This window comes from Sinohyriopsis cumingii, chromosome 18 (genome assembly GCF_028554795.1).
Source record: "Sinohyriopsis cumingii isolate HCF-2022 chromosome 18, ASM2855479v2, whole genome shotgun sequence".
NCBI classification, from domain to species: domain Eukaryota; kingdom Metazoa; phylum Mollusca; class Bivalvia; order Unionida; family Unionidae; genus Sinohyriopsis; species Sinohyriopsis cumingii.
In genome coordinates this window covers 35,077,167-35,104,171 of record NC_142978.1, presented here as the reverse complement: position 1 = coordinate 35,104,171, position 27,005 = coordinate 35,077,167, and the positions used below count along the sequence as shown (strand labels likewise).

At 35.2% G+C, this 27,005-nt stretch overlaps 1 protein-coding gene across 1 annotated transcript in view; it reads right to left on the bottom strand.

Annotated features, from left to right (window-relative positions):
* The window catches only part of LOC149776373 (uncharacterized), a 75,517-nt gene extending 49,545 nt beyond the window's left edge, over window positions 1-25,972 (bottom strand). The window contains exons 1-3 of the mRNA XM_089941297.1: window positions 25,814-25,972; window positions 23,714-23,873; window positions 21,522-21,595 (exon numbers count right to left, since the gene is read on the bottom strand). Coding sequence (XP_089797423.1) covers window positions 21,522-21,595; window positions 23,714-23,873; window positions 25,814-25,889 — 310 coding nt within the window. The 5' untranslated portion in view covers window positions 25,890-25,972. The remainder of the gene's footprint in view (window positions 1-21,521; window positions 21,596-23,713; window positions 23,874-25,813) is intronic.
* Between the last annotated feature and the right edge of the window lie 1,033 nt (window positions 25,973-27,005).

Genomic DNA, 27,005 nt, shown 5'->3' with positions numbered 1-27,005 from the left:
CAAAATTTACAATCATTTAATTTGATATTTCCTTATCTATTCTTATTTTTTCATGATTATGTTTGTCGATTCTGTTTGTATTCAACTAAATATACGGCAAGTGAGACAAACCTTTAATTTGAACATCTTATGATGCAGCATTAAATTCGGGTTTTAGAATTATTGCCATACTGCAGACATCGTAGCGATATGTCTGAAAAAGTGTTAGAGCAACGTTGAACATCTAAATCTCTCTCTCTCTCTCTCTCTCTCTCTCTCTCTCTCTCTCACACACACACACATTCCAGCATGCTTTTTGAGATGATAGTAAAACTTTAAAAATAAAATCAAAGAATTATAATTTTGAATTATTCCAATTTTCTATAAGTAGGTTTGATATTGATTTTCTGACTGTGCATGGAAAATTGCGTTAGAAATTAATTAGCTAAATAAATGAGCGTCAGCAGATCTTAATAATATCGATTAAAGGAATTAATGGAGAAAAGTTCAACACGTTTTCGCTTAAATTCTTTTTGCTGGATAAAACTGAAAGTTAAATCGGGACAGAAATGTATTCGATCTAATCCAATTTATAAGAGAGATGGGCAATTTTGGGTTTCATTATAGAGAATATATATTGCAGTTGATTATTACAATATTTCAAGTTATAAAAGAAACACTATATCCCGTTCTGTTGACGATAATACTGAAACAGACTTTGTTTAGTTCTGTATAAATGAGATAATTTTCAAATGTTTATAAACAAATGTAGAAGATTGATTGATTCCTAATGACGACAATTACGTATTGATATCGAGTATTTGTAAATTACAATAATTCGAAAGTTTTGGTATCTGTATGTGGTAATTATATAGCACACATAACCAACTTTAATTACAAAATTATTAGAATTTAATAGCCATATGTATGTAATGTACGTACAGGCAAATGTTGAAGCTAAATAAAGTGTGAGAGTTTTTGAAACCTAAGAATATGTTTATTTTACATATCAGGCTAAACCGTACGAAGAATTACTATAACAACTCACTCATCTCAACGCAATTGTTCACGTATTAAATGTATTCAATGGATATTTCTATCTATAACTAGTACATTTTACGAATAATTGCGAACGTGTACGATACAAAGACTGATTATTACCATTATAGATGAAGAACATAATGTGATATATTTTCGTGGAATGAGTTCTCCATATGTTCTGTCAGGTTAATTAGTGGGAAGAAATATCAGCAAGAGGTGCTAGTGAGTTTGAATTTGACAAAGAAAGAGGTGCTAGTGAGTTTGAATTTGACAAAGAAAGCAAAGAGACGGCAACTTCACTATGTCAGTCTATAAGTACTGAGACAAACATAAACAGAAAACGTATATTTATGGTGGTGATCCTCATAACTTAACTGATGGAGCGTATTGTTAATTTTGCACGCTGACGTCTTGCTAATCAGATTAATCGAATTACGGAAGACAACAATTCAGTAGATAACAAAGCATGGACAAAACAAGTTCATAGTTCAGAGTTTAGATGTTCGAGATTATTTGAACAAAATGACAGAAATCTCCACCACTTTAGGTTTTTCCCATTTGTTAGGGAAGTACCAAACATACAATAATGTATAGACCCCAAAGAAGAGAGATAAATGACGAAATGTTTGCCTTGAAGGCTGATATGTTATAAATGAGGAATTCAATACAGTGTAATCGCAACTTCAAATAATGGCTGAAACAATTAACAAATGAGATGATATATTAAAATTAGTTGATCGTTTTAAAAATCTGTAATTGTGGTAGATAGGTTAAGTACCATAACCGACAGGCTTTAGCAATTACAGAATAAAAATTACTTTGAATAAGCTCATAGAAATATATATGTACGTGATGAATAAGTTTAATTTGAACCAATTCAGATTGATGAAACAACATATGGTCTAGCCATACTAGCTATGTGCGGCACAATTAAGTCTTAAACGATCAGACTTTATTAACTCTGAAAAAATGAACTAAGCTCAAACATTAAATATGTTTTAAAGCAGGTTAAGAAGAAAATAGCTTTGAATGTATGTACTGTTTGAGATGATAGGAAAAAATTGTAAAAAATGATACAATTTCTGAATAACGATTTAAGTGAGAGTACGCTAAGAAGCAGTGATAACAAATAACAAGTTCTTGCGAAGAATAGTTTATATGGAGCAAAGGTTAACCACAGAAGCAGATCGAAAAGAAATACGCCAATAAAAATTATTAATACTAACGTAGAAAATTAGACTTTAGTGTTATTCAGTAGATTTGATTCCGTTAAATCAAAACTAGAAGCAAAGTTAGAGACATTTAAGGCTCAATTAAACACGGAATATGCTATACAGAGTATTGCATGCATCATCAATCTTAGAGAGCAAAGTGAACAAGTACTTGAGCTAAAAAAATTGAAAACTTTGTTAAAACGTGACTGATTAATCGTAATAACTGGATGTATATTTGTTTAGGATTTTCGAAATAGACCAGATATTATTGTTGTTGATGATGTTTCTATTGCAGGAAACAAAAACGGTTTTTAAAGAGAAAAATGGTGTAGTGAAACAATATCTACTACTTTATGGATTCGACTAAGTTCCAACACGTTTAACTGAATACAGTACAACTCATGTAAAGTATAGTGTTAAGCATAATACCATTAAAATAAAAACTTAATTTAACAAACAAGTTTTGTAAATTTGAACATTAAATCACTAACTGATGTTATATTTAATATTGAACGAGAAATACATCATGCACTATTTGTTCCATATTTAATATCATTATAGAGCCGAATAAATATCAAACAATTACGAATCAAACACACATGATCATGAGAATGGAAATATTATGTATCTTAATATATTAAAGATTAATAAATAACCAAAAACATATTATATCGGAGGAAATATAAATATTTGCTAGAAATTTGCAAAAGCAGTAGTTAAGATTGGTGGGGTAAATGGCCAATGTCGTAGCATTCGCAGAAAGCAAATGTCTATTGCAAGTATTCTATTCAAAAGCAGAAAATGGTCGATGAATAAGACGTGATTAAAAAAAAAACACGGAACTACGAAAACAATCAAATTAGCTTAATGAAAACAAAGCAAAATCAATAGCTTACTCAAATGAAATATTAAGAGAAGATGATTTAGTAACTCAGAACTGAATTAATATTTGTGAATATTTTCTTCCTTATTCCAATGCTTATACCATTTCTGGAAAGCTATAAAATGAAATTATTGTTTGAGATCTTCCAATGACACCTAATGACCTTTACCAGCCTTCTGATAAGCAGATGACTTATGAACATTTATTTATTGGTGCTGCAATGAGACCTAATGCTATTTTCGTTACAAGTGTGGTTGAAAGTTCTCGACAAAATAATCAAATTAATCTAATGAACTGTCGACAAACGGAAAATATATTGCACCCCACAGACAAGAGTAACCACCACAAGGAATCAGGCATCTTAGTCTATTCCATCGTTGTATTTGAAAGAATCGTAAACCTGAACAATATGTGGAGATGGTGAAACTTAAGTTTTGAGTAGTATATTGATTGTGCCTTGTATTTTTCTTGTTTTGTTCGCTACGAAGTCATAGGCGAAGCTACTAATTCAGTTGCGAGCATTGTCAAAAGTTCATTTGTTTGAGGTATAACAACACCTTACGGTAGCAATTATATTTTTAACATAAATGATCCAATGTTTTCATGATATTCAAAGATATATGGTTAGCAACATTTTCAAAAACAAATAAAATACATCGTGGTATTATTGGCAACAAATAAAACGCGGCAGAATATTATGAGCAACAAATAAACAATAACAAGAATATTAAAATGAATGTTAGGACCATGAACGTATAATGCACAAAGCGCTGGTACTTACACTATTCATCATATAAAGACAATTACAATAGCACCCAATTATCCGATACTAACGTATAATAACTAATTGCATCTTTGTTTTTCTTTCTTACCATCTTATATGTGCGATTACACAAAGGAAAGCATACAAAATAATAGACGGTGCTAAGTAGGATTGAGAATTGAACATTTATCTTCAGTACCAAAGAATTACTTCTTCCGAAATATTCACTAAATCATTTAAAAAGCATATAAATTGGCTCACTTCTTTAATTACTATATCACAAAAGAGTTGTTTGTTGATACAATATCGATTATTGCAGCAGGAGCACCAGCCATGTTTCACAATGGCATAAAACAATAGTTTAATGATGTAAAGACATTTATTTGATGAACAAGAAAAATACACGCACGTTAGCAATATCATTGTTAATACTTTTTATATGGATCTTTTTTTTTAATGGTTGGATCTAATAATAGATTGCATGGAAAAGAACACATATTATCAGATCTTAAACAAGGGATACTTTTGCTGATAAATACAAACAAAACTCACGTTTACGAAACTGTGCAGTTATTTTGTGTCTGAAGCATGCAAAAATGTTAAAACAAACAATGAAAAGCTACAATGTTCTCGTGAGAGACCCAAACATGTCACAAAATGGCAAAGTGTGATCACGAACGGCCTGAACAAACGATTTAGTGTTGCCCCTGGATTTACGCGCTAGGGACCCCTTGAAGCACGGAGTAGCGAGCTTAAATGGGGTATCTAAGCCGAACCCCTATACTGTATGCATGATTACTCCCCTCCAAGGCCCTTGTTAGTCTAAACAAAATACGAAAACAACTTTTGTTGAGGCAACAGCGTCGATTTCATTATCGATTACGTGTCAAGGATCTATCACTAAATCATTCAAAGTCGTCATACAAAATAAGGTTGGCTTAGATACGCCCATTTAAGTTCACTACTGTGAATTGGTTACTTGAAATCGCTGGCGATTTATATTCATATTTCACACAAAATTACTATACCTGACATTTTCACTCCGCTATTAATAACTCGCTGAGATTTGCAGGTCACATGTCTGACTAATAAAATGAATGCGCTATTAATAACTCGCTGTGATTTTTCAAAAATATTGATCATGCACACAGCCATAGTCGAGATACTTTTGATATTCACACAAAATTTATATTAAATCTCTAGAGATTTACTGTAAAAACCAATCTAGAAAATCAACCTTGCAAAAATCAACACTATCAGACTTCTTATAACCTACCGCAAATGTACTGATCCAATCATAGCAGTATCTTTTATCATCAAAATTACATAGACCAGATTTTATGATAACACTTGTCTCTATTTTACGACAATGTGATGTTATTGCCATCATCTCATCATAACTAGAAAATCCGTCTAACGCAACCTTTAAATTATCGAATCCTGTCACCTTACCTACTACATTTCTTTTGATGCCTTTTGCTCGCTTCTTATCCTTATTATCAGCTAGTTTTAGACGGTACATTGTACTACGCAATCCAAAGAACTCGACGATAGTGTTCGTGTTTAGGCTGGAATAAACAGTAACATAAAAAGAGTGAAAACAACAAGCTTTGAAAAATATAATAATGTATGTCCCTGGAGACATACTGTAAAAATGAGAAAATAATCAAATCCAAAAATAATCCAAGAATAATCCACGAATAAAATTTTAGAAGTCCTAATAATAAAATGTTCTAATGAATTCAAGTTCGAGTCCCGATGAAGAATCCAAAATGGAAGGCGATAACGTATGCTGCAACCTGTACTGTGTTTAAATCTACAATTCTTTGTAGAAACAAGAAATATGACTCCGGTTTTGGAAATCCGAATACATTTTTAAAGGGATGTTTTTGTTCAAGAATTTCGTATTAGCAGACGTATATTTCCAGGAAAAAAGAATTAATTCTTTTGAATCCAACTAATTTGAAATAACTCCAAACTGACAACAAAAGAACACATTGACATCCAGTGTTATATGCCCAGACTGTGATTGTTTCTCTAAAACGATGGTTTAAAACTTGAATTTTACGCCCCGGATAAGAACCAATCATTTTACTCCGAGAATAAAGGTTGTTTACTTTACTAAAACACTATTTACAAGTCTAGGGTCACGCATTCAATATGGCCTCGATCTCAACCTTATTATTCCTACAAGAAGAATAGATAAAAAGAGAATTTGTTGACGTGACTGCTTGAGTAATGCATCCCACCTTAATCTAGGTGCCGAATAGTACCAAGCTGCGTTGTTATCAGCACTAACATCTTTTAAAATTTCGAATATGTCTGCCAGCAACAGCACATCGGTGATAGGATATAGGTCATCATAATTTGCCAGGTTTTTACAGCCTAATGAGTCCCAAATCGATTTCGCATAAGCATAATTGTCATTACTAACGCCCTCAAGATTTAACCTATAATAATTTGTCAGGTTGACACGTTTCATCAAATGTATCCCAATCGCCTAGATACTCGATACTTGCTCGCCCAGTGATGCTACCATAAACTGCAGACTACCAATAAATCTTATCTTGCCTAGTGTCACTGACATGTTCTTTTCAGTGTTATTTTGGATGCACTTTATTTTATAGTTGTTATTAATTTTCAGGCGGTTTATTATATCTGTATTACCGAACGCTTAACTATAATATGAGCATCATATTCTTTGAAATCGTGAAAGACAACAGAAACGAAATCCGGTGCGGTATATTTTAAATTGCATTTGTCATGTGCTTGACCACGATACCTTCCGGTAATATGGCAGTGATCGTATACTTTATCGTAAAGCAAATGTGCCTGCTCACAAAATATGGCAAACTTCCTCTATATTAAAATTAGCTTCTTGTTTTACTGTTAGTGGTTTCATAGTTTCTGTCATATCGAGTAACATCCTGACGAGGTCAATTTCGTCGGTAAGGTTCCTTAGCAGCCAGACAGCAGGTTCCTTTCCACGACAAATCCTTACCGGTTTTGATAAAAATATATTAAGAACACAAAAGACTTTATACGCCTCTCCACAGGGAATATACTGATGTATTTTTCTGTTTTGGCATTTCTCAAGTTCTGCTGCCTCAGTATCTGTCAGTAGCACATCAAACGCCGAGCAAGGGTCGTATTCAGCGAAATATTCACATACTTTTTGTCTGTTTTTTGATTGATCATAAACAACTAGATAGCGTAAAATAAGAAGTTCATATTTAACATTTAGCTCTGAATATTCTTCTTAGTTCGTCCGGCAATTTATTACAGTAATTAGGTAATTAGATATCGCTTAACCGGTTTGATGCAGCTGTTCCGTTTTTTGTGCCGTTTTCATGATATTTGTGCTTGTTGCCTGTCTTCGTCTACGTTTATGTGTTCATTATATATTGGCTGTTCAGTTCGTAGGTGTTTCTTCATCTCCTTGTTTTCGAAACGAGAACAATTAGACTTTTTCTCAGCTGTCTTGCTACACTGCTACAACTTCCATTTGAACAAACCGCCATCACGTGATACTCGCCAGTCAACCCGTTTATGCTATCCTGGACCCTAATTAATTGCTTTAAATGACCTCTCCTTGGCTCTCCACACTACATTGTGCTCTAGACTAAACGAACTGGGACTACATTCATCATTACCTAAATGTAAACAGAAGCGAAAAAAGAAACGTTGTTTCAAAGCTGGCCGACGTAGAACAGGAAGAAGAATTCCAGTTATCTACCTTTTGCCCTTTCCGGCTCGACAATTTAAAAATTCGACCGTTAATTTAGATAACCTAATTCAAATCACTATAAATTCGTCAACCTTCGTGTCAACTATCCAAGAGATACCTCTGCGTATTGCATTATTCAATGCCCAATCAGTAGGACCACCGGAAAAGCGCACAGAAATAGTTAATTTTATCAACGACCAGAATATTGACGTCTTTTTCCTGACAGAAACATGGCTAGAAACATCAGGCGATGAGCCCAAGTGTGCGGATCTAACACCCACTGGTTACTCCATCAAGTCTTTCCCCCGAAACTCTCGCGGAGGTGGAATTGCTGTCATCACAAAGAACTCCATGATCAAACGTCTTAACCACACCACAACATTCAATTTCGACCACACACCGTTTGAACTAGTCCAAACCACACTCACACTGGAGCAAAGATCAGTCCATTTTTTCTGCCTATACCGCCCTTCTCCTAGTAGAAAAAAACAAGCTGACTGAATCTCTCTTTTTGGAGTAGTTTCCGAATCTCCTGTACTATGGAAATTCGATAGGTGGCAACCTGATTATTCTTGGAGATTTCAACTTTCACTTTGACTGTCCCGGAAACCCAAACACATCAAAACTCATAGATTCCATTAATGTTTTCAGCCTCAAACAGTCAGTTAACCATCCCTCCCATATATATGGTCACATTTTAGACTGGATTCTTCATAGACCTGATGATAACATTCTACATTCCTCCCTGGTATCCCATGAACTTGCATCAGAACACCTCTGCATTATATGCCATCTTCACGTATCAGTCCCTAACCCTCCACCTTTATCTGCCGCTAAGAGAAACCTCTGTATAATAAAAAGAACCAAACTAATGCATGACATCCAAGCAAACCTAACAAGTTGCTTACCTCCTACAGCCGAACAACTCGATAACTGCCTGTGTTCATTGCTCGACAAACATGCCCCAGTTACCAAGTGCAGGGTATCAATTCAAAAGTGTTCTCCATGGTATAGCAGTGTTAGGGACCAGCTTCGCACCGATAAAAGAGACCACCGTAAAGCTGAGAGGCTCTGGCTTTCCACCAGACTCACTATTCATAAGCAAATATATGAAGTCGCTAAGAAGAATGTCACAAATATAGTCCATGCAGCGAAATCAGCCCACTAAACTACTAAGATCATGGAAAGTTCCAGCTGCAAAGAGCTCTTCGAGGTTACTAACAAGCTAATGTCAAGGAACAAATCTACACCACTTCCAACTACCTTCTCTCCAGTCGACCTTCAGGACATGTTTGCACATTTCTTCCGTGACAAAGTACAAACCATTAGAGACAAGCTTGACACAACAATTTCAATTGACTCGTCGTCACCATACAGAATTTGAGCGGCAACCATTAGCAGCATTTGAACCTGTCTCTATGGATTTCGTACGTACAATCGTGATGAAGAGTGCACCAAAGTCATGTGAACTTGATCCAGTTCCATCATCACTGCTGCTTGAGTGCTTAGATCCAGTATTGCCTTCACTAACTTATGTTATTAATACCTCTCTCTCATCAGGGGAATTTCCATCATTTTCAAAACTGCCATTGTAAAACCTCTGCTGAAGAAACCAACACTAGCCTATAACGATTTAAAGAACTACCGCCCAGTTTCTAATCTCCCATTCATATAAAAAAAATCTTAGAAAAGGTTTTTCTATCCCAGGTTGTATCTCATCTGAATTCAAACAGTCTTTTTAGCAATGTACAATCTGCATATCGCCCTTGCCACAGTAGTGAAACTACTCTTCTAAACGTAGTTAATGACATTCTGTCTGCGTTGGATAGCGGAAAGATTACAGTTCTAACCCTCCTTGATTTGTCTGCAGCATTTGACACAATAGACCATGATATATTACTTCACCGTCTCGTGCATTATTTGTCATTCATAATACAGCCTTACGGTGGTTCAAGTCCTACTTAGTCAACAGGACACAAATTGTGTCTGCATATAGAATACACTCCAGCCCAGTTGATCTATGTTGTGGTGTTCCACAGGGGTCTGTTCTTGGACCTGTTCTCTTTATTATGTACACTCAGCCGCTCTCAAGTGTCATAGATCATCATCCAGCGTCCCACCAATTGTACGCTGATGACACCCAAATGTACAAATCTAACCACCCAACTGAAGTTGATGCTACCATCCAAGGTGTAGAGAGGTGCATTTCTGATGTGAAATCATGGATGACATGTAACAAGCTGCAGATGAATGATGCTAAGACTGAGGCCATTCTGATCACAACACAAAGACTTTCTCATTCACATTCTTTACCTCAAAACAATAAATATCAGCAACACCAACATTAAATTCACACAATCAGTACGAAACCTAGGTGCTACTCTTGACCGTACACTTACATTGCACCAACATGTCATGAACATATGCAAGACTGCATATCTTGAGCTGAGACGCATGAGCTCCATTCGCAAATATTTTTCAGTTGATGTCACTAAAACACTTGTGTGTTCATTAGTACTTTCAAGACTGGACTATTGTAACTCAATTCTGTCTGGTTCATCTCAATATCTACTCCAAAAACTTCAAAAAGTTCAAAACACAGCTGCTCGGATCATACTTAGAGTACCACGATCAGAACACACCTCCCCGCTGCTCTGTACCCTACACTGACTATCCATTCGATCCACAATAAAACACAAAATTTGTTCTCTGTGCTACATTTCACCGACGGACTCTAGTCCAACATACCTATCCGACCTCACCCAAGTGTACACACCAGCAAGATACTTGCGCTCCTCTTCTGACAATCGTATACTCATTATTCTCACTATGAAAACAAAGTCATATGGACAGCGTTATTTTACATACCAGGGCATAGCAACGTGGAATGAATTGCCCACTGAATTTAGAGACAAAGACACAGTGATCACATTCAAGAGTGCTCTCAAAACTCACTTATTTCGACTGCAAGAACAAACTTAAAGACCTAATAATATTTCCTTCCTTAAATATTCTCAGCATGTTTTTTTATGTTTTCTAATTTCATGGTGTTTGTGTTTGTAATCGTATCATTATATATGTTTTTTATCTTATAGATGTTGTCTAATGTAAAACGCTTAGAGCTTCTAAAGATTAGGCGCTATACAAAGTCCTCATTATTTTTATTATTATTATTATTATTATTATTATTATTATTATTATTATTATTATTATTATTTTATTATCATTGTTATTATTATTATTATTATTATTATTATTATTATTATTATTATTATTAGATGTCTCAAACAAATTTCTTGTTCGTGAAAAGGCTTTTGAATTTTTCACTGATATTGATTGTGATACAGCAAATCAGCCAGCTGCCAGTCAGCATGCATAACATACCGTTTTGCTAAATATGCAGTGCTTCAGAATTCAGCAAATTCCAAGACTGAAAGTCAGCATGTAAAACATTAGGATTCGAAGAATCCCAAGTTCGATCTAGAAACATATTTATTTCCTGTCATTGAGGTTAAATTTGCAGATGAGCCAGATATAGTACATTAAGATGAACAAATTTATATCACAGCAAAATCGCAGTATGATGTAAAATATCACCTCGCTAAAAAGATTAAAAGTTTAATTTTACTGTCTCTGAGAGTCACGTATTCTTAGAGTTGTTAAATTGAACCGTGGACAGCTAGAAGTTTATGGTCGTAGAAAAAATATATAATTTGATTTTTATCTTGATGGGAGAAAGCGTACTAGCAACAGCACTAGGACACCATTTGTTATAGTTGTGTAGGCCAGTGAAATGTAAGTCTGTCCGTTTGAAATACGAAAAGATTTTTTCACTAGTTGATATCCAACTATTACAACTATCGCAGTAACCTCTTAATTTAATCAAACTTTTCTTACCTTTCCTTGATATTACTCGCTCGATGATGAATATATCCTACTCTATCCTCTGTGGCTCCCGTTCGTAGAAACTTCCAATAATTTATTCTCCTAATGAATCTTTCAGCTTATACGTCACAGGTATTGATGTTAAAATTTTATCCACAATGAATACTTCCTCGGACAACCGACTAATGCTGAAAAGTATCTGTTCTACCTGTGGCCAGGAAAAGAGTATGTTTCTCGAACGTGGCCCACTGTTACCTGGAGATCAGGAAATGCCAAGAATTTCTAATATTATTTTAGTCGACGATTAAATTATACCAAAAATGTAAGACAAAGCATGTATATGTGAAGCTGACCACGATCTGTGTCTCGAGCAGGATAACATATTAACTTATTGCCAGTGTTGCAATCAACGAGCTGTAATCGGATCATGAATAGATATTCACAAGTTTGTTGGCAAATTACCGAAACTCAGCAAAGGGATGTACCCTGCCACGTCACAAGTATACATTGCATTGGAATCCTCTCGATAAGCATCTTGATAAAAATGAGAATCCTATCCCGAGGAAGGAGCTGTGCAATCACGTCGATGCAATCACAATGCGCCATGACATATGTTACCTTGACAACGAAAACGATATATCTGGTTACGACCATATTATGCTTGATAAGCTAAGTAATATGAGATAGAAGGGAATAAGGGACCGAATCTATCGTAAGCTAATCCAAGGTACTATTGGAGCGAAATATAAACTGGTGCTTGGTAAAAAAGAAATTTATGAAAGCGGATTTCAAAGAACTTTTGCACATGAACTTCACAGACCTAAAACAAATTCCTCGACGAAACGTTGTCGCAAACTCAGCTGATGACATACAGGCACTATATCTAGCTGATACGTCACACACTGCAAAGTATAATGACAATAAAAGGAACCCGATGAATGTAATTTATATTTTTAGTAAATACGCGTTTAGTGTGCCTGATACAGATAAAACATGTAAACCCATAACCGATTCTTACAGATCGATTGTAATCAACACCGAAAGAAAATCGAATAAGGTATGGACTTTAATAAGCTTGATTTAGATCTGTAACGTTATAAGCGCCTTGTTGTATCTTAGCAGAAATCCAAGCCCGGCCAGATGGCTGGATCGATTGAAATGTTCTTATACATGCCATTGAGTACTGAACAGTAGCGAAACAAACCTATTTCGTATTGTTTATCGCCGTCAAGTTCGATTGGTGGATTATAAACAACAGAGAAGTTTGCACTGTCCGCTGCAGTTTGTGATGAATCAAGCAATAACGTTGTTGAGAACATTCTAATTTTATTTGATAGATAAAACTGAATTGATCGCAGTTTGTGCTTTTGCGGTCATCGAATCTGATCGTTATGTAAATTATAATAATCGCCAGATGTTAGACAACCGTTTGATCTCAGATTATCTAAACTTTCAACAATTTCGTTGTCGATTTATGTGCTCTTATTTCTGGCTTTCATTAACGCTATTAATATTATCAGTCTATCAACTGTTTCAGCGGTCGAGTGAAACATATTAAGACCGTACGCTATCTTCTTTTTGTACTTTCGTTCCTTTTGTAATAACGTTTTTCTCTAATTAAATCCTTTTTTGTTATCAAATATAATATCGTAAGTATTAGCAATAAATACCTTCTCTGTGCATATTAAAATATTGTTTTGCTTCATTGTAATTAGTAGATTCTCTGATCTTATCTAAAACCACTTTATTTTGTAGTTTGTTAGTTGTTTTTGTTAGTTAATTCCTAGTTTTTCAATGTATTGATCAAACTCATCTTTACTCATTCGTTTTATATGATCAATCTTCATTTTATTCGCGCCAAAACATGTCTCCTCAAAATTAGTTAACTCAGTAACATCTACTGGATATACAGTTTCTCTCATCAATTTACTGATGGGTTCCAGAAAAACAGCCACAAAATCTTCACTATCTCTAGCCTGCTCCTAAACTTTTTTAATATTGCAGCTTGTCGTACAGCAGAATCTCCTATTTGCTCAATAATTTGCTCTGCAACTTGTTTGCTCCTCTTCAAGAATGCATCGTAGTCCTTTCTCTGATAACCTTTTAAGATCTTCTGGTAATACCGCATAAGTATCTGGCCGTTTGACAAGTACAGCTTTGATCACTGTCCTAAAACGTCTAGCATTTTCTTCTGCCGTCTGCTGTAGACCCTGATGTTCCTGCTCAACCTTCCTGATGAATGCAACAAATTTCCTTAGAAGCTCTATTCGTTTTGCGTCCATATTTTGCTTTATTTATTGTGTTGGACTAATTTTAGATTTTGACCGAGAGATCAAGTTTCAGATGTTAACTGATAGAATAATTTTCTCACTCCAAAAACCTTTTCCCCACATCTGATAATACGATTTCGATCTCTTGCTAGCTTATCCAATAAAAAGAAACTGTCTGTTATCACTAGCAGCGTTATGCTAAAGTTCGGCAAATTTGTCTTTTAATACATCCCCGCACTGTTCTCCCGCTAGGTTTTGTACGTCGATATTGTCTTGTCTAGCAAATATTATGAAACAGCCTGTATTTCTCCTGTTAAAGCGATCGATACTGAAGAAGCTTTGAGCTTGGTAGACTGTATTACATTTTCTGTTGCGCGATAGGGAAAAATAAGATTTTATCTTATTTATCTCTGAATTGTTGAGCGGAATGTCATCAAACACAATTATTTTATGTTCGTCAGAATCTAGCTAAGCAACGGGAGTTAAATATTTGGGTTGTTTTATGAAAAAATATCGTCGCCTACGCCAAGTTCATTTTTCAGGTCTTCGTTGTAGTGGCTAAGGAGTAAGTATTTATCTTGCTGTAGATTGATCGTGCAGATATCAACTCGATCGTAAGTGAAGAGGTCGTTCAGTAACAGATTCATCAGAAGGTTAGTTTTGCCCGATCCAGTTCGCCCTATTATCAGATAATGACAATCCGGTAGGTCGTGGTTATGCTGATGTTTGATTAAGCGATCCGTTTCAAAGTTGATTATGCTCATTATATAAAATGGTATTCACCTTTTTTTTTTCTTCTCGCAGTAATAATAAGAATGAGCTATTAACCAAAATTTGGTACGTGAATTGGAAAATTAATATTTACTACTCAGCTTGATAACACAACATTGATCAATAACGATTCTATAACAAACGTCAAGTTTGTCAAGGACAATTTTTGTGATAAATTCCAGTGAAACTATGGTGGGAAATCTGGACATGGGATCGAATAAGATATCAAATAGGTAAATTACATCAGCGGTATCAGATTTAACAAATAAATCGACGATAACATAGCATCACGAGTAGCAAAATCCGGTGATACGATGACAGATATGTTAAACATGGGCTCGAATCCATTCGCTCCATTTGATGTTACAAATAAATTTTATGTTGATGCTGAAATAAGTGACGCATCACTTACATCTGCAGATGCTAATTATCTTACAAAATTCGGAGGCACAGTTGCAGGGGCTTTCGATATGGTCAATAACAAGATAACATTACCTTAGTGTGTGCCAATTTCTCCATCCAACCTTAACAATAAACAGTACGTGGATAGTGTTACACAAATAATTGCAGTTGGTGGTAGTACAAAACGAGCTCAAAATAGTGTCTGTCACATTCCACACATCTTGCTGATGCTATAAATAATCGTTGGGGTTTTGTTGCATCTGCATCAAGTTATTATACAGTGGATAGTTCAAGTTATGCATTTGCTTTTAACAGCCCTTTATCTGACGGGATAGAGTGGATCACAGACGCAGACATGTCTAGATTTTAAAATACAGTGTCCAGTAGCTGTTGCGATTTGGAAATTTCAACTACGAGGTCGATGAAATGCTGGTGTCGCACGAGTTTTTTATAACTGGAAATTAGAAAGATCGAATGGTGATTCGGAATGGACTCCTCTGTACAAGGCATCAAAAGTTTATGTTTTTGCTTCTCAGCAATTTACAATTCATCCTGCAGTTACTGTCAACAAGTACTCGTATTTCCGTATTTATGTTCCCAGCTCAGAAGGTCTTTTCTCAGGTTTGACGATGTTTCAGATATATACACTTGACGATTTAGTGTGATTGTAATTTATAATATCTTTTGATCCTCCGTTAATCAGGGTCGCAAAGGAGTTTTATAATTTTATACTAAACCCGAAAAAAAGAGATCGAAATAGCCGATGTTGATTCGCTAGACCCAGAGAGTGTTGAGGAAACAAGAGCAGTTAATATAATTGCTAGAATGAAAAAATTAACTTTATGTTCACCCGGTTTAAATGAGAACAGTGACAATTTTACTAGAGTTGCAGGAATGAGGGGTTCTTAACTGAGATACGAGATCAGAGACTTTGATATAGTTAGCAAATACTGTCCTGTAAGTGACTGCGGGAAAAGACGATTAAAGGTTGAAAAATATTTGACAAATACACTGCTTAAGCTAAGTAAAGAAAATATTTTAACGATTGTTAAATCTAACCTTATAAAGAAGATTCTCGACGAGCTTGACAAAAAACTGAAACAAGGAAACACAAGTTTCTTAAAAATTGTAAGCTCAAAGACATATTTGCTAAACGTCTAATATTTCGTGTACTCGGTGTGAACTATTATGATAAAAAGACGATGTTAGACTAGTAGATAACAGCACTGACTGCTAACGACAGCATATCTAGTTTTGGTAGACTCTGTCACCGGCGATACAGAAAAGTATGACGTATATCACATTAATGCTGCGCTTAACGCAGTATCAGAAATTGAGTCCAGGATAGAGTTATTTGATGATGTCGAAAGAGATATATTTTATCAAGAGCATGACAATATTATAACTGTAAAACCCATTATTGGTAAAGATTATGAAATACATAATAGTTTTTAACAAAGAAGCTGGAAAGTTACTGACAGAAGCAAAATACAGAAATATCTTAGAGCTGATTCGTGGGTACCTAAATCTAACTGTTTTAGATGTAGGCAAGCTGATATTCGCGGTCTTTTAACTTTTGCAACAATATATGCAGTTCTAAGGCAGCATATAGTACTTAAAACTTTTAAGCTGGGACAGTTATATTATGTTGTTAGTTACATGGACGAAACAGAAGATATTTATCGCGATAGAGTCAATGATATTACTGAAATACCAATAAACCACATGAAATATCACATATGATGATATCTCATCTGAAGTTTATGATAAGTAAAGAGTTTCTCGCCAGTCCTGTCAATACAAGATTTGGTGCTCTGATCGATAAGATTTCCGCCGAAAATATTCTACTATAGCAATTGAAATAATTACCGAAACAGTTTCATGACAAAAAAAGATAAATAAAAAATAATCGACTTCAATCATATTTTAAATTTTATAGTAAAATAATTATCGTGCTAAATTATATTCTTGTGATATTAACAATTGTTGGAATCATTTCAGTAGGGGAACATTAAATCCATTGTTATTGATAGTACCCGGGGTAATTATTGTTTTGAATAAAAAGATCGGTCCAAAATACAAGAATAAAAAAATGTTCTATAAAATAGCAATAGTGACTTATAATAAAATTCTTAGTCAATTTCGAGCTTATCTGCGTTGTGAGAAATTTATAATGTTAGGTCTGACACAAGAACTGCGATTTAAAGACTATTTGCTCGTAGATATGATACCGAACAGAGTTGCTAAATACAAAAAACGATACTCAGTAAATTTTGTGCAAAATCACTAGCGATTTGATTGAAAAAATAAAATAAGGATACTAAAATTTAGTGTGAATTTAAAAAATAAGGATAGTAAAATTTTGTGTAAAATATAAAAAGTAATGGAAGATAACAGAGTGGAAGATAGCACATTAAAGATGAAAAGAATTCTTTTCCGAGGTTAGCATATGACGACTATACTTGATAATGAAAAGTACAGCACGTATTTCAAAACAGAAATAAGACAAAGCTGTCTCTGGTTCGCACAGAAAATTCGGATTATTTTAGAGAGCTTGTTTGGGTTACAGACTCACTTTCTAATGCTGCTGATAACCTTTATAATCCAATATCTCAGAATAAATGCGCATATCACAGTGGATGATGAAATGAAAAAGTGTTATGTCGATAAATCCATATTCTCACATGGAAATTTTATCAAAATGCTAGAAAGTGGCTCTCCTATCAGCGGTAAGTTTAATCTGTACATGTTTCGTCATGATGATAAAGCTACAAAACAGCAAAAGCTGAAATTTTAAAAATATCTCGAAGAGCCTGCATTGTGAAATCAGGCGCTCGCGAATGATGTAAAATTTATGAGACCATCCTCAGAACGTGTGTGTTAAGAATGCAATTTTTGATTTTTTGTAAAATCTCAGCGAGGTATTAATAGCGCATTCATTTTATTAGTTAGACATATGACCTGCAAATCCCAGCGAATTTGTGTGTGAATCCTGGCATCCGTCCGTCTACGAGAGACGATGGCATAGCTCCAAAGTACGCTTTTGCTTATCCTTCTTTTTAGCTCTCTTTTCAGCTTGCTTTATTCTTCTCTTTTCCTCTGCGTTTTGAACTCCCTGCCTGACAGCTAGACGCCAGCTGGAACGGTTGTTTGCACAGCTCTCCCAGTCGTTGACATTGATGTTTGCTGTCTTCATATCCTTCTTGCAAACATCTTTGTAGCGCAGATGTGGTCGTCCAGTTGGTCGTGCACCTTCTGCTAACTCTCCATATAACAGGTCCTTGGGAATGCGACCTGGGTCCATTCTCTTGACATGGCCGAGCCAGCGAAGGCGCCTCTCGCTGAGTATGGAGAACATGCTGTTCATGTTGGCGCGATCTATAACCTCTGTGTTGGGTACTTTGTCCTGCCACTGGATGTGCAGAATGCGCCGCAGACATCTCAGGTGGAAGCTGTTGAGTTTCCTCTCGTGTCTTGCATAGGTGGTCCATGTTTCGCTGCTGTAGAGAAGTGAGCTGAGCACGCACGCTTGGTAGACACGCACTTTGGTCTTCTCTGTGAGGCTGGGGTTGTTCCAGACCCTCTGGTTAAGTCTGGCCATCACTGCTGCTGCCTTGGCAATCCTGCCGCCCACCTCAGAATCAATGGAGAGTGAGCTGGAGATGTTAGACCCGAGGTATGTGAAGTTCTCGACAACTTCCAAATTGTACCCATCGATGGAGACAGAGGGAGGGGAGTCTGTGTCCTGTGCCATGACATTCGTTTTCTTCAAGCTGATGGTCAGTCCAAATTCCTTACATGCATGGGAGAGGCAGCATACCAGCTGCTGAAGTCCATCTTCCGTGTGTGATGTCAAGGCTGCATCGTCGGCAAAGAGCAATTCACGGATGAGTACCTCTGTGACTTTAGTCTTAGCACGGAGACGGGCGATGTGTGTGAATGTTAGGTCTATTAATATAGATCGCCAGCGATATCAAGTAAAATAACCGCAGTAGTGAGCTTAAATGGGCGTATCTAAGCCAACCCCATCACGTATGACGGCGTTGAATGTTTCAGTGATAGGTCCTTGACAAGTAATCGATAATGTTATCGACGCTGTTGCCTCAACAAAAGTTGTTTTCGTATTTTGTTTAGACTAACAGGGGCCTTGGAGGGTGTAATCATGCTTTTGTCTTAATACAAAATAGTGGTTTAGTTTAGATTTCCCATTTATGCTCACTACTCATGGCATTTGGAAATAAACTTTCAAACAAGTCGTATGTGATGTTGAACTTAAAATTATCTTCCATCGCTTTAAAATTACTTTCTCTCAAAAGATATCTTTTTAAAAATTACTAACGCGTTGGGTTCTTGTGAGCACGGAGCCTAATTGGGCCAAGTCGGTCCAATCAGCCTAAGGCCGTCCCTGCATGTGATTAAGAGTTTATGGCATTCTACTTACGTGAGTTCTCATATTAATAATGTGAGAAGAGTTAGCACTAATCCAACGTATTTAAAAGAAACTTATAACTTGATTAAAGGTGGTGTTTCAAACTGTGGAGCGACAACGTTTTAACTCGATTTGATTTCAATATAAGATTGTCGTAATGTAGACATTATCTTTCCAACATTTGCGTGCTATAAAACCTGCAACAGAAACATTCTGTTTAGAGATGATACTGTGCTTGTGATAATTCACGGCAGTACATTAGATAAATAATTAAAATTACTTATGAGTGAGTAGATCGTAAAAGTTTGTGTGAATTTCAAAAATAAGGATAGTAAAATTTTGTGTAAAATATAAAACATAATGGAAAATATTATAGTGGAAAATTACAGGTATAAAGAAGGCAACAACACATATAACCAGGTTAGCATTCAGTGTTAGAGATTTAAAAATATTTGTGCGTAATAATTACAGATATAGGTATGTCATAAACGTTCCTTATGAAAATGTTAGCCTTATAGTAGTCTTTTAAACAAAACATAAGAAGTATATGGAAAATGTGTTTGAATAAAATCACGTAGTACCTGTGTTTATGAGGGCAGAGGTAGGTGAAACGTTGACGAAAAAAAGAAAAGTAACTTCAACTAAGGCTTTAATACCGGTTTCAGTACAAGAGTGTGGAACCAACACCACATCTTCAAACACAGCCTCCACCTGAACGGTATATTTCAGGAAGTTCAGAACCAGTGGTGCGTACGGTGGACCTAAAAATCACAAAACGATCCTCGTACGTGCCAGGGTAACTTCAAACAAGACCACAGTCTCGGGCGCATATGACGAAGATAGCATCTTTCAGACGTTCAAGAACAGGAGTTAGCTACACGAATAATCAGAAGTTAGGATGTAGGGCCAAGAATGCAGTCTACCTTCTGATATGCAAGATCTGTGCGCTAATATGTTGGCGCTGATTTCAGAAAGCGAATTAATAAACACATAAACCACATTAGCAACAAAATCAACTGACTCAAATAACTATGTCTGTATGTCATTGATTATAGACGGAACTAACATATACCTTTCTGCAGTGTAAGGGTATCTCCTGTATTGCTTTTCTAATGTGTATCTGGATTGTTTGGTCACTCATACCTTAATTTCCGATCGATTATTTTATTTTTTTATGCATATAAATTGTTTCCACAATTTATTTATATTTTTGGAATAAAATGCACCTTTAATAACGCAGCAAAGGTGGCCTACATACTGTTATTCAGTCTTTGATTTTGACCTACTGTTGCAATTAACTAAATAATTGTAATGAAGTTGAATATATGTCGAGTCCAAGTAGGCACAATTTCTGACTTTCATGGTAATGCCACAATGACTAAATATGAAGGCAATGTTTCCTTATTTTCCTGCATATACTGTGTAAAAATACGGTAAAGGATAATTGTACTGAAATAAAATAATTCAGTCATATTATTCTCCATAGGGATGCGTTCGAAGTAATACAGTATGGACAAATTAATGTTTATGTGTCTACAATTTTCTCACATTTACCAAAGTTATATTTCTATAATGTATTGAAATACAATGCATCACTTATCTGTGAGCCACAGTGTGCATCTGCTTATGTACAGTTACCAAATGTAACTTAATCTTCTTCTAAACAGATCTGCCCGGTGGCCTAAGTGATAAGAACGTCCGCCTCGGATGCGGAAGGTTTCGGGTTCGAACCCCGGCCGAGTGATACCAAAGACTTATAAAGATTGTACTAGCAGCTGCCTCGCTTGGTGTTGATAATTACGAGGTTAGTGTTAGGACTGGTCGGCCTAGTGTCAGGATGATTTGACAAGGTGGGACACGATGCTACGTGTCTGCGGCATGATGTCCCACTGCAGACATCGTAGAGACATTGCTAAAAATGTTAAAGCTACGTTTAAAGTTGATAAACCACACAAGCACACAAACACCTATCTGCCATGTGTAATCTATCCAGAATGACTAAACTTTTGCTAGTAATAAAGAAAAGCAAAGAAAAAATAATAAATGTACAAATACGAAAAATACATAACGCCGATCAACATGCTTTATTTTCAATTTTATTTTGCATTGGCAATCTTACAGGTAGACTCTTTTTACTTTGAAATCTGCAACATCTTTATGGGCTGGTGGCAACTGTGGTCTGTGTCTGAGTAGCAGGTACCAGATGGAATGATTGTGCCAAGCTCTGTAGTCTGAAAGTTGTAAAGGAAGATGAAGATACCAGACATAATCGTGTAGAAGGTGCAATTCATTAAAGACTGGTCTACTTTTGATTTAAAATGCTTTGAAATTGAATAAAGCATGTTTATAATGACTATAGATGTGATATATGTTTAATCATATCAAAATGCATTGCAATTTTAGCAGCAGAAAGATAAACCTATTAATTTTCTTATACAGAACTTTATAATTGGAAAAAATTAAAGACGAATCAAATAGTCTCGTTCCCAGTAAAACATTTTAAAACAAGTCATCCGTTTGAATTAAAATATCCATCTAAAAACAACAGTTGCTAACGTGATTATCTGTCAGTTTTGAAATCATTGTGAATTCTTCAAGATAAATAAAAATTAATGGACTCGGCTAGGCACATATTAATGCATTCCGAATCTAAAATTCAGCTGTGTACTCAAAGTTCAATATCTGGAAATTATATTCCTCTCAAAACTTAGATTTGCAACAAAGGTAAAAAAAAGATCTTACTAGCATAGGAGAAATGGACATATATGGCTCAGAATATTCCATATACCACATATGACGGAATAGCATAATTAAATATTGTGTTGTACAGATCCTGAACTTGAAATACTGCATAAGCTAGACTATTTTGAACGCTAAATATCGAATTTTAGATGGTGAACAACTATATTGTTCAAAAGAATGTTACATATTGTCGTTTATTCTTAGAGTTATTTTACTTGCAGCAAATTAGCTTCTCTCACTTTAATACAGAGCTTTGTTCTTTATATCTTTTTAACATTAAGTATTCTCTTTTGATATTTATATGAAAAGAGACAGACTCTCTCCTACAAATCTTAAATCACACACAACACTACTTAAGTTAGGCTGGACTTCGTTAACTCATTAGGCATATAAATGATTGGTGTGCATCGTACATGCACACAGTTGTTTCTTTGTTTGGGTTATCTACATTTCTAGGTGTTTTGCCAAGTAGTTTTTTTTAAAAAGTTGTTTTCTTTAGCAATGAGAGCAAAGCGTCATGCCTAAGGACACAACGCTGTATCCAAACTGGTCTGGACTAGGAATCGTGAACAGAGCCTATGCGTAGAAGTGTAACATGATAACCAATTATCTAACACGTACATTTTAACAAAACAAATATACCTATTTTTTAATTTGGCAAAGCCTCTTTTAAGGCATTTTTCAATGTGTTTTTTGTTTAAAAATATTTTTCTATTTTTATTTAAACAAAGAGACTGAAGTGCATAGGAACACATTACCGTAGTCAAAAGAGACTGGTTTGGAGATTGAACCCAGTCAAACATGTTACAAATTCACAAATTTGTAGTCGATATAAATAAATAAATTTAAGTCAACGAGTTTAAATTTTACGGTGGGAATGAATTTTAATTATTAAAGTATCATTATTATTGTTAAGAAGGCTCATAAAGTGAAATGGGAGAGCACTCTTATATCAAGAACTTAAAAACTGTAATGAGAACGGCAGCAGCAACAACGAGTCGTACGAAAACTTATACAGCAAATAATAATGATAATAATAATAATACTAATAACAATACCAACAACAGCAACAGCAAATATGAAACGATCATCATCATCATCATCATCTCATGCCAGAATCCTCTTTCAGCTTTTATTTTCTATTGCTTGTATTATTTTGCATCTACTTGCATTTCATTTAGACGAAAACGTTTGATAGAGCTTGTATAGAACTTTTCATGAACTCGTCCACTGTGTCTTTAAAATTTCTTGCTAGATTTGATATAGACCCACATATATACAAGCATGTAAAGTTTGTATATTCAAAGCGATCTTTAATTTTTATTGCTGGTTGTCTCTGTTTTGTAATACTTTAGGCTAGTTAAAAACTAGTTTTGCAGTTTGTTATCGGCTTTTATATATATATATATATATATATATATATATATATATATATATATATATATATATATATATATATATATATATATATATATATTCAGTTTGATAGATGCTTTCCCTTGCAGCACCCGGTGCTCTTAAAAGAACTGTAATTCGCTTACATATCCTGAGTATTATTGGGCTTAATATTCAACATTTTCTTAAATAAACACTAGATAATGGCATACCCGTGGCAAACAAGCGGGCAGCTGTAGTGCAGGAAGTGGGATGGATCAGTCAGAAGCGTGTGACATTCTTTTTCACACAGACTTTCGGTGGCGTCAGTTCCCACTACGTTCAGAAGGGTCTGCACAGTCTGTTTCAGATGGGTGGTGTCAAAGCTTGTAACTGTTTAATAACAAATCATAATTACTGGATGTCATTTTCCTGTACATTAGTTTAAAATATTAAATGGCCGTTACACTTTCACAAATCTTGTGTAAATAAAATATTTGTCAATCAGTGATGGATTAAGCATATGCTATCTTGAATTACCGTCTGAAACCTATGTAAAAAGCGATCTTCAATAACCGTCTGTAACCTAAGTAAAAAGCTGTCTTGAATTACCGTCTGTAACCTATATAAAAAGCTATCTTGAATTACCGTCTGTAACCTATGTAAAAAGCGATCTTCAATAACCGTCTGTAACCTAAGTAAAAAGCTATCTTGAATTACCGTCTGTAACCTATATAAAAAGCTATCTTGAATTACCGTCTGTAACCTATGTAAAAAGCGATCTTCAATAACCGTCTGTAACCTAAGCAAAAAGCTATCTTGAATTACCCTCTGTAACCTAGATAAAAAAAGCTATCTTGAATTACCGTCTGTAACATATGTAAAAAAAGCTATCTTGAATTACCGTCTGTAACCTATGTAAAAAAAGCGATCTTCAATTACCGTCTGTGACCTATGTAAAAAGCTATCTTGAATTACCGTCTGTAACTTTTTTAAAAAAGCTATCTTGAATTACCGTCTCTGACCTATGGGAAAAAGTAATCTTGAATTACCGTCTTTGACCTATGTAAAAAGCTATCTTGAATTACCGTCTGTGACGTATGTAAAAAAGCTATCATGAATTACCGTCTGTGACCTATGTAAAAAAAGCTATCTTGAATTACCGTCTGTGACGTATGTTAAAAAAGCTATCATGAATTACCGTCTGTGACCTATGTAAAAAAGCTATCTTGAATTACCGTCTGTAACCTATGTAAAAGAGCTATCTTGAATTACCGTCTGTAACCTATGTAAAAAAGTTATCTTGAATTACCGTCTGTAACCTATGTAAAAAAGCTATATTGAATTACCATCTGAAACCAAAGTAAAAAAGCTTTTGCGCATAATTGACAAGCCACTAAAACTATATATAATGATTAGCAGGGGCAATGTTTGAATGGAATGGAAGGAACATTAAATGTACGTGAATTATTCTGCATGATAAATGTATGGTTTACCTAAAAATTAGATCTTACTCCAAGACCGGATCCTGTATTACACATAAAATTCATAGCATGTATTCCAGCTATGTTGAATTGAGACTAAGACACTGAATATTTTAAACTAGCTTGCTGAGGAAAACACAACCCCATACAGGGTGGAGAAAGAAATTTTATGTAGCGCTTCCTATGGCAAAAATCCCACAAATAGTTAGGGAGGAGGTCATGAATATTTTAAGATGTTTTGAGTTGTTCAACTTTTTCCTATCCCGAATGAATTGATGAAGACATACATGCTAGAACCCTTTCTCTCTGATGACTTATAGTGTGATATATTTTTAGGCGCGAGTATTTTATTCGCCATTTTGAAAATAATGTTAAATTCGTGCAAATGTTATGCTGTAAGTTTAGTCCAGGCGATTATTAAGGAAACGTTTCCGATCTGGCACAAAAGCAAAGATAATCACCAGGCTTGTTTACTTGTCTAAGAGTATTATTCTTGCGATAAATGACATCGATTTGTGCGGATTTTTGCATTATATTATATTTGGCAGACCCTGACGAACGTAAAGTTACTAACATAAACATCAAACCGATCTTTTCAAGGTGGCAGATCAAATTTCGTCGAAGATCACACCAAATAATATAGGTTTCTGATGTTGATGCGATTGATAGAAAACAGATAACTGTAAAATAGCATCGACAGAAGCAAGGGTGTCGTTAAAATAGTTTCAACAACGTTTAGCAAAGCATGTTAGAATCCCAATGATAATTACAGTTTGTAATAATAGTTTCGGAAAGCAAAAGCGCTGAACAATTGAAAAAATATAAACTGGTTTAAGATATTTTACTTACGTGAGCCTAAGAAAACTCTTTTGTCTGGTGCACAGAAAACAACAGAGATGCAGGCAAGAATGATGGCGACCTTCATGGTTACGGTTGTCAATAATTCAATCTACAAGATAAACGATCACACTGTTAAACAGCAACAATATTGAAAGATACAAAACTGCATAAACCACGTCTTTTGCTGTATATTATACAATTCCTAAGATGTATTAACAAGCATCACGTGTCAGTTATACAACTGAGCCTAAGTGGAAAATAGTTCTAGACTTACCAAGGTTTCGAACGACTGCTGCAGATCAAGGGGAATGCTTGCGATATATATATCAGTCGTGTTGGTACGTGATGAAAGGTCACTTAAAGTCACGCACCAAGTACAAGCTAAACCCAAGGGAGCGCTGTCGAAACGCCACTGTCCCCATAAATTGATGTATCCCACTTTCTTGCGGAAACATCTGCTCTTGCTTTAACACCATTGTTAAAGGAATTTGTAAAAGGTAACGGAAAAAAAATAAAAGTTGTAAGCATTTTGAAATCATCTCTAGCATTGTTACTTTCACTTTTCATCCCTTTTTGTAACAATGGAACGAAAAGATGGCTGAGATAACAACCCAATGTGAGCCTGACTATGTAATCAAACAGAATCTGCAGGCATGGGCATTATTTGCGCCAGGTAATGAGTCCATAAATCTCTCATCGCCAGCTGTACACAGAATAACAATGCGCCACAAAGAAATCTGCAAACCGCATCTTTACGCTTCCAGGTTTCGAAACTTACGTCCAGTTATAAAACTTAGCGTACACATTCAGCAAAAACGTACACGGGCACATAAATCGCATAATCCTTTTATCTTTGAATGTTATTGAACGTTAATAGTCATTATTAAAATGAAAAGAACCAACAAATGCATACATTTTCATCTATCTCACTTTCCTTCTGCATAATTTAATTTGTATAGGGGATAAATGTATAGGAATTGGAATAGCAACATCATGAGTTTAACGTCACTTGTAGCACTCACAATTTTTCTTGCTAAACTTTGTATGTGACGCACTATTACCGCTTTAGAAAACCGCTTATACCACTTACGATATTTACATCATCTAGCTATAGTGTTAAGAATTGTTCCGTCTATCAAATACTTTTAAAAAATTTTAGCCTATGATTAGGATTTGTTATTTTTCTGAGATTAAAGGTGCC